This window comes from Humulus lupulus, chromosome 7 (genome assembly GCF_963169125.1).
Source record: "Humulus lupulus chromosome 7, drHumLupu1.1, whole genome shotgun sequence".
Classification (NCBI taxonomy): Eukaryota; Viridiplantae; Streptophyta; class Magnoliopsida; order Rosales; family Cannabaceae; genus Humulus; species Humulus lupulus.
In genome coordinates this window covers 19,700,015-19,710,209 of record NC_084799.1, presented here as the reverse complement: position 1 = coordinate 19,710,209, position 10,195 = coordinate 19,700,015, and the positions used below count along the sequence as shown (strand labels likewise).

Genomic DNA, 10,195 nt, shown 5'->3' with positions numbered 1-10,195 from the left:
GTGTAAGCAGGAGGAGGTAAATATGTTTATCTCTTATCTGGTTTTGGAGTTAATTCATCCCTTATACCCATTGCAACCAAGTCTTGTCTAGCCTTAATTCCATCCTTAGTTTTCCCAGGAATATTCAACAAAGTGCCAATCAAACTATCACATACATTTTTCTCTATGTGCATAACATCTAAATTATGATGTATAAGTAAGAAAGGCCAATATTCAAGTTCGAAGAAAACAAATTTCTTTTTATAACACCCTTTTGGCTCCTCCACAACCTTAGCCTTATGACTACGTTTCATCTTTGTAGGTGTACGAACTTTAGGCTTCCCTAACTTGAACACAATTTTAGACATCTTCTCAAGTACTTGGATTCCATTCAATGGCTCAGGAGCCTCCTCAAACTCTTGTTTACCATTGAATGCCTTCTTCCATGTCCAAAGTTTATGCGTATTAGGCAAGAACTTCCTATGTCCCGTATAACATATTTTCCGAGAGTGTTTCAAGTATTCAGAACATGTTTTTTCTTCACAAACGGGGCAAGCCTTATATCCTTTCACACTAAACCCAGATAAATTTCCATAAGCAGGGAAGTCATTAATTGTCCATAATAAGACCGGTCTAAGATTAAATTCTTCATGCCTATACGCATCATAAACCTTAACCCCTTCATCCCACAAAGTTTTCAAGTCATCTATAAGAGGAGCTAGATAGACGTCAATGTCATTACCAGGTTGTTCAGGTCCTGATATCAACAAGGTCAAAAGCGTAAACTTTCTCTTCATACACAACCATGGGGGTAGATTGTAAATAACAAGCATAACAGGCCAACAACTATACTTACTGGTAAGAGATGCGTGTGGATTAAACCCGTCAGTTGAAAGACCTAGACGAATATTACGAGATTCATTTCCAAAAGAAGGCCACTTCAAATCAACTCTTTTCCAAGCTAGGGTGTCAGCTGGATGTCTTAATTTACCATCCTTTATTCTTTCATTATCATGCCACGACAAACTTTTAGCATGTTCGGCATTTCTAAACAATCGGATGAACTGAGGAATTGGCAGAAGGTACCACAGAACTTTGGCAAGTACTCCTTCCTTGACATCGTCACCATTTCTTTTCTTTTTCCATCGTGACTCACCATAAGTAGGACACGATTTTGCGTCTGCAAAGCTATTTCGATATAATATGCAATCATTAGGACATGCATGAATTTTTTCGTACTGCATGCCTAATGAGCATAACGTCTTCTTTGCCTCATAAAATGAAATTGGAATTTCATTATCTTCGGGCAATAGCACCTTCAAAAAACTAAATAAATCAGTAATGTTTTTATCACTCCAGCCATGTTTAGCTTTTAGATTATACAACCTAAGAAGCGCGGATAATTTTGTAAATCTTGTACAACTAGGGTAAATTCGTTTCTCAGCATCATTAAGGAGTGTCTCAAACTTATTTTGGTCTACTCCTGATCCAAAATGTGCGTCGTCAATCATTTCATCTAATGGATCCCAGTTCTCATCTACTATATTTCTCCTCACTCCTTTTTGTCTACTTGGCAGAGTTGGAGCAATAGAAGCTATCTCCCCATGGTAATACCAAATTGTGTAACTCTTGTCGATCACATTGAAATATAAGTGTTCTTTAATCTTTTTAAGATCCATCTTTTTAACATTTCCACACTTAAGACATGGACAATAAGTAAAATTTGGGTCTTTCACATTTTCCGAACAAAACCTTAAGAACAAATCGACCCCGTTCCTATATTCCGTAGATAACCTATTCATTGACATCCACTGTTTATCCATATATTCTCCTATGTCTATCAAAAAGAAAAGAAACGTCACTAAATAAGCACTTGATAAAGTTGGATGTCTATATAAAACTAATCGTTTATTATCCTAAATAAAATCGGGCAGCATTTCCCCGATAATAGTTACCTAACCATCTGCATGTGAATAGCAAAACAAACAATGCAAACAACATACAATAAGTTTCTTCCTTATAGGATGTCTATATAAAACTAATTGTTTATTATCCTAGATAAAATCGGGCAGCATTTCTCCTATAATAGTGACCTAACCATCTGCATGTTTATAGAAAAACAAACAACATACAATAAGTTTCTTCCTTATAGCTCTGCAGCAAACAACCAAATTTCTCAGAACCTACTTCACTAAAACACACAAGTTCTCAGCCTTCCGTTATCACCGCAGCATACAATTTTAATCTTAGAACCTACTTCACTATAGATGAATATTTAAGATATTCAAACTCCTCTAACATTTGTTTAATAATATTAAAAGTAGAAGTAATAGAATATATATTTACCTCTTGCAATTAATAATCCAAAAGCTAGCAAAATTACTTCACATAGTAATCGAATTCGCTATTAAATCCACAAACCAATATAATTAAATTAATAAATAATAAATAAAATATCACTAAATATCTAGCAATATATAACTTATTATTGTAATTTTAGAAACTTAATTACCTCAAATGTGTGATTGATATTGAAATTTTGATGCAAAATACTCTCTAAAATCTCACCACCAAAATCACAACCTGCGAAATTAAATTAATTAATATGTTAAACATAAGTAAACAAATATCACTAAATATCTAATAATAGTAAATGATTGGTAAACAAATAAAAAAACTCCAATGTGCCACTAATTATAACCTAAACAAAAAATCAATAAAAAATTTCATAACCTAAAAACTTAATAATCAACAAAAACATAAAAAATTTCATATATTTATATTTTAAAAATTATTTAATAAATTTATTTTAACATAACTATATATATATATAACAAAATAGTTACAATTTAAAAAAAAGTTTAAATATATATATACAAAAATATATCTAAATTTCGAAATAAAAAATGATAAAAATTTAAAAAAATCATGAACATATATACTCTAATGAAATCTATACAATGTGATAGGTTAAATTAAAAAAAACTAAAAAAATCATAAATTTATAAAAAACTTCCATGAAAAAACTAAAAAATCCTACAATGTATATAAAAAAATGCATAAAAATGTAAAACTAACACAAAATCATGTATATTACTCATCCTAATGCTAAACCTATGATTTTTTTTCAAAATAATTAACTAAAAATCAAGAAAATTAAAAAAAAAAACTTACCTTAAAACCCTAAAAACGCTGCTTGCTCTCGGTTTGCTCTCTGGTTCGCGTGTGTGAGGAAGAAAGGAGGATATAACAAGTAAATATATGAGGGAGACATCCAACACCTCCCACTGGAAGACGTGGGACACGTGACACGTCTCCCAGTGGGAGACGTTGGATGTACTCCTAGCCACTTCTTCATCCTATTTCCAACGTCTTCCACCATTTTTAATGTCTTCTAATTGTAGGCATTAATAAAAACTTTCAATGTCTTACACCATTAGACATTTAAAACCCACGATAAGTTTTAATGTCTTACACCAATGGTGTAAGACATTGTATGGAGTCATTGTATATCAAATTTGTTGTAGTGTATATTGATAATACAACTCAAAGTATAACAAAACAAATAAACATATAAGATAGAAGCAAAAAGTAAAGAAGTAGAAGAACAAGATAATAAGAAGAACAATAGATAAATTCTCACACTCACACAACCAAGGTGTAGAGTTGTGAGAATCACCAACTTGAACAAGGTTCAAGACCTTTATCCAAAAGCTTATTCTCCCATATTCTTTAAGCATTAAGGAATCTCTCAAGGAAATAGTTCTCTATAATTGTCAAGCCTCTATGGTGTATTTTTCAGCCAAGTACTTTATGAATGGAAAATTGCGTGTCTTACAAGTGAGCATTAAGCTCCTATTTATAGAGTTTTGAGACACCTTTTGAATTTCAAATTCCACAAACCTCCATAGTTGTTAACAATGTTTAATTGGATGTTTTTGGAATTAAAAATGAGTTTTGGGAGTTACATGAGGTGTTAGAGCCGTTCAAGATGGAAAAAAGAAGTTGGAGTTGGCTGGCAGCGTCCCAGGCCAACGCCAGAGATGTTCATGGCCGCGACCACATCTCCAATTTCAACAAAACTCAATTTTTGCATTTCCAAACGGTTCAATCTTCATCCCACATGACTTTGTAACCTCCATACATACTATGAGAGTTAAAATCATGTCTTTAACAACCATAGTACTTATGACTTTGAGAAATTCAAACTGAAAATGTGTAGCATATAATCTACACATTATTGGGTAATATTTGAGAGTTACAAATTTGTAACTACAAAATATGTTATATTTGAGCACACACATGTGTCCAATTTTATAACTCTCGGAAATATGTTACAAGATGTGACAAATCATTTTTTGTCACATTATTTAATATGACATTATATTATTTAAAATAATATAGCATTCCACCACCTAGATTAAATAATCACTTTTGTAACACTTATTTAATCAATTAAACATTATATTAAAATATAATATTCTCATACTTGACTAAATAATTACTCTCTATAGAAACTTTTGCATTGACGCATAAAGTAAAATGTATTTCGATTTAAATTTTATCTTAGTGGAATTATTACAAAGTTTGTTAAAATTTTAGTTGTTGAAGCATTGAACCACTATCCATTGATAAGAAACTGATGATAACACACACATTTGCTATGTTTATGGAATTAAAAATGAGTTTTGGGAGTTACATGAGGTGTTAGAACCGTTCATGATGGAAAAAAGAAGTTGGAGTTGGCTGGCAGCGTCCCAGGCCGTAGCCAGAGTTGTTCCTGGCCGCGGCCACAACTCCAATTTTAGCAAAACTCAACTTTTTCATTTCCAAACGGTTCAATCTTCATCCCACTTGACTTTGTAACCTCCATACACATTATGAGAGTTAAAATCATGTCTCCAACAGCCATATCACTTATGACTTTAAGAAATTCAAACTCAAAATGTGTAACATATAATCTACACATTATTTGATAATATTTGGGAGTTACGAATTTGTAACTGATTTTGTAACTCCAAATTATATTACATTTGAGCACATGCATGTGTCTAATTTCGTAACTCTCAATAATATGTTACAAGGTGTGACAAATCACATTTTGTCACATTATTTAATCTAACATTATATTATTTAAAATAATATAACACACTTAAGATAATATATCATGATCACTTTCTTAATATGTTATAGAAAATTACTGCCTTTTGATTCAAATAATTTGAATAATGTTACCCGAAAAATCAAGAAAAATACTCGGATTCTTATTCTAATTTCAACAAGGATTGAAAGGTTTTCATGTATAATATTTTACATGAGTTTATTGCTACATTTTTGTTAGCCATTATTTGCTCCTAATTGAGTTTGTGTTGGGTAGAGTCAAAAAATTATAATAAGGGACTTTATACATCTATACTAATAGAAAGACTTAATTACAACTTTGTTAAAAAAAATTAAGATAACCAAATCATACAACTTTATCAGATATTATATAATTGAATCAAATATTACATTTTCCTTAAATCACTTACTATCATAACAGCTTTCTTAAAATAAATTAGTTAGCCAAAATAGCATTTTATTAATAATTTCATTTATATTTCTACTTTACTTTGAAATTTGATATGATTTATATCTTTTGTAGGTAGTTTTTCTTTATTATATTGGATCTAAGGTATGTAGAGGCTAAATTCTACAATTGATGATATTGAGTCATTTGGTGGGCACACATTACTTAAATAACAAAGAAAAAACTCTAAAAAAAATGGTTACAACCGGAATATAAGTATTTGAGAGAAACTAAGCTTTGAATATATGAGATAAAATGTGATAGCTTTGAAAGAGTTTAGTAGCATGGGGGTTGGGCATTTTATTAATTGGCCTTTTGAGTGTCATTACCCAAACTTAGTGAAAGGACCAGCAAAGTGGTCTTCCTCCGAATAGGAAACAAGCACAAACAAGTATTCCCAATGTTCTTCAATGTGGTTCCCAAATAAGAGCAAGAGAAATTTCCTCTTATTAATTAGCTTGAATGACACTAAGACAATCAGATTCTACTATGATCGAAGTGTAGCCCAATTTTTTCAACGGAGTGACTGTGACACCATGAAGAATGGCAGCTGCGTCCGCCAGTTGGGTGACCGGAGTTGCCGAAAGGGTTAGAACCAAAGAAGCTATAAAATCCCCATTCCCCACTATAATTTCTAATCAGTGATCACAACACCAATACCCACTTTCATTTGCTCTTCCTTAATGGCTGGCATCAACATTGACTTTCATCAACATTTCCAATTATTGTTATAAATATCTTATTGGATTTTTTTTATTTTCATTTTGGTTGTTTGATTAGCAAATACTATTTTACAAAAAGAAAAGTAAGTGGTGGCAATAAAACCACCCCTTGGCATATATATGTGTTGGAATTAAAATCTTATAAGTTTAAAAAAAAACTGATATAAAAGGGATTTTCTCATATTTTAAACAACAAATTTCATCCAAAAAAAAATCTGTCAAGTTATAACGTTTTTATTATCCGATGCGAAGGCCTAAGAGTCAAATTGAAGAATAAAAAGTCTTACAAGTTGGTGTATAAAATTTGGTCATTTGGTGTAATAGCAAACTCTATGGTGGGTGCGTTGGTATAAAAATTAACAAAAAATGCATTATATCGGTTTCTCCATTGGAAATTTCGCCAACATTAATCAGCATTCACTTCCTAAACATGAAATGCTTTTATCTGTCTGTTCCTGAAAATGAGAAATACATTTATGGTCCTAAAATTACAAAAACATAACCATGTTGCCAAAGCTTACAAACAGCCTATAGAGCATTCTCTAGTCTAGACAAAGACTCAAGCCTACACATATTTACCTCTGTATTTGGGCTTTGATTCTTTACTCAAATTTCCCTCACTGCCTGCATTTGAATTAGTATCAGCAGGACTAAATATAGCAGAATGAAGTTTACCATCTTCTAACCACTTTACATGGTTCTCCCTGAACTCCATATGTTGTAACCTAGCTGCTTCAGCAATTTCTTCGGTGTATGGGCTAACCTTAACCATTGTCAGTAAAACTCGGCTATATCGAGAACTCAGAATCTGCTCAGAAGAAGCAATCAGTTTGAAACATGGGTGTTCAGGGAAATGGTCCTCCTCCACAAATTCATCTTCTCTCAGTACTGGGTAGAAGTACACAAGCCTTCCACCCATAACAATCATCCTAGCTGCAAGATCAAGCAAATCATGCACGCACTCTGCTAAGCTGTAAGGTGCAGTTGATGGTATGTGGCCTATCCTCTTGTCATCAGGTACAACATAAGGGGCCACAGCTCCCTTTAGCAATTTTCGGCCACCAGATTTTCGCCCCCCAGCACGAACTCCATAAGGAGGGTCACATATTATGGCATCAAATACCTGTACGAAAAGGTAAATATTTTAAATTAAGAAACATAAGTTCTTAGCCCATAAAATAAGATAATTTATTGATCAATCTAGTTAGAAGGAATGGCAAGTATGATCAAATAAAACGTCTGAAACAGAAAGGGTATAGCAGACAATCTAATTCCAGAAGACCTCTATTGAAAGAAAAATGAAACAATTACAGCCCGGGAAAATTCCCAACAGCCCAACATGCAACAAAACAGGGGGTTCTTCACCTCTTTTAATCCAGGGCGCCAAGGGGGGAGATTATTATCTGCTCTTAACAAAGCGATTGGCATTGGTAAGCCGTACTGCAAAAAGAAACAAAAATAAGTCACCTTTAGGTTTCTCCCTCAAGCCTCAAGAAATGAATCAACCAACATTTAAGGAACTGAAGATTGCACATCATAACCTCATACGCAAAATAACAATTTGACATATAAATCATGATGAATTTAAACTCAAAAGTCCTGGTGATAATTCCTACACTATTTGCACATGTAACAGATCAATGTGATTAAGTAGATTCACCTGCTTAAAATTGCTCCAGACATTACAGTCAGGACCACGTCCATCACGTACCACCCTTATGTCTATGTCTGCACCCTGAAGAATTTACATCAGTCCAAACTGAAAACAAGTCATCTCCATGACTAACCTCAAAAGAGGATAAGAAACTACATAAGATAAAGAGACAGAGAAACAAATGCAGACCATTGTCATTGCCCCAAAATGAGCTGCAGCGACAAGAATACTCCCAGTACCAACGAAGGGGTCATAGACAAGCTTCCCTGGCATTGCCAGTGCTTGATTGGCCATTAAGAAGGCCATTTCTGCATCCATTGCAGTTGGGCCAAGATAGTTGCGGCTTTTTAACTGATAAGTTGGTAGAAGTTTTCTGTCAGCACCACCGATCTCTCGGCCAAAAAAGATTCTCCTTTGAACTATGGGTGGAAGTCCATTATTAACCCCATAATTATCAGTTTCCATAAGCCAGAACTTGTGCTCCGGATTTTTCAAATTAACACGACCCTGTGGCAAATCGAAAGTATAAAACTTTTATCAAAACAAAAGCAAAATCAAAACAGTATTGAAAAAAATATTCAGAACCCCAAAAAATCAAGAAAATATCCGCTCAAAACTTAATAAGATGATAAACAAGATACAAGCAGAGGGAATGGCATGCAACTTTCTTCATATTTCTCTCACTTTTATTACATGCAAGACCATTTGCACACAAAAAAACAGCAGCTCAGATTTTAGACTAACTAAATCCCAGTAAAGTATCTGAATCAAAATTCGAAAGTAAAACTCCTAGAACATTAATAACCCCAGTTAAACATCTAAAAGCAACAACACTAAGCACACACTAAAACTCCTGGAACATTAATAATCCCAGTTAAACATCTAAAAGAAACAACACTAAGCACACAATAAAACTCCTGGAACATTAATAATCCCAGTTAAACATCTAAAAGCAACAACACCAACCACACACACAAAAAAAAAAACAACCGAAAGTAGTGAAAAACCCAATCTAAGCTGCCCAACCTTAAAGGGAATGTAATTGAGCCCCTGAATGAGCTGAGTTTGCTCCTGCAAACTGAGAGAATTCCCAAAAGTATCGACATTAACCTTGAAAGTGCTTTCAGGTTCTAAGTACGGCAACTTCCTTTCTTCCGGGTAACTTTTAATAGACTCCTCCAGCTCTTCGTAGCTATCACCTTCCCCCCAAAGTTCATACATTCCTCTCACTAGTATGCCTACCAAAAAATTAACTATAAGAAAAAGAACACTCTTTCAACAAAAACGTAAGAATGAGTAAAATGGAAATGAAAATTGCTCACTCCGATTGGCGATTTTGCTGGCTATTTCTTCGGAAGGAAGATTGACGAGATGGAAAGGAGAATCTGGGTGGTGGTGTTTGGGAAGTTTCCACTCCAAAGTGCAATACCCAAAAGGGCTTTCTTGATCTTCATCGAAAGCTCCAAAGAGATGAGCAAGAGATTCGACCTCTGATTTCCTGTAGTCCAATAACCTATGGAAGAACACGCACAGATACCACATCTTCTTCGGTTTTGCTTCTGAGTTGCTAAGACTACGATTGAAGAAGACAACTCGAAATACGGATGTAAAACCCCAAAAACCCTCGGGCCTGGATTCTCTGCTTGTACTTCTAGGTACAAGCGGCTACTGCATCTGTAAGTGACTGGTATTTTTAATTTTTTTTTACAATTCATAAATTTTTAGAAATAATTATACATTTAGTCCCAACATGTCAATAATAAATTTTAGTAACAATAACTATTTAAAATTGATATTGTTTAGTAATTACACCCAAATCTCACGAAGTTAGGAGTATAATTGAATCATTTTTATTAGGTTTAATTACATATTTATTGTATAATTATATAGTTAAACAAATATATTAAATTTAGTAATTATTTTTAATTACACTCAATTTTAATTACAACTTGATCTTCCAAATATATTATAATTATTTTAAAATATATTTATATTTAATAAAATAAATTTTAATTCTATAATATATATTAAAAAGATATTATTTTCTACCCGATAGACAATGTAACTTACAATTACATTCAAATCATAAAAAAATTCACACAAACTAACTTTTTGCAATGGGTCATTGGTTACCGTCACTGGGAACAAAGAAGCTAAAACTAATATTGCAAATAGATAAGAAATGTTGAATATCACCAACAAGGATATTTTCCACTGAATATCCACCTCCCAAATCTTGAATGGCAAGGATAGCATTGTGATAATCACTTT

General features: G+C 33.0%; 1 protein-coding gene across 1 annotated transcript; it reads right to left on the bottom strand.

Annotated features, from left to right (window-relative positions):
- Positions 1 to 6,614: 6,614 nt before the first annotated feature.
- LOC133790876 (uncharacterized) lies at positions 6,615 to 9,585 on the bottom strand. Its single transcript, XM_062228707.1, has 6 exons — positions 9,247 to 9,585; positions 8,951 to 9,162; positions 8,114 to 8,431; positions 7,931 to 8,005; positions 7,636 to 7,710; positions 6,615 to 7,393 (listed from the first exon to the last, which is right to left on the bottom strand). Exons 1-6 carry the CDS (start codon positions 9,464 to 9,466, stop codon positions 6,836 to 6,838), a joined length of 1,458 nt encoding a protein of 485 aa, XP_062084691.1. The 5' UTR covers positions 9,467 to 9,585; the 3' UTR covers positions 6,615 to 6,835.
- Between the last annotated feature and the right edge of the window lie 610 nt (positions 9,586 to 10,195).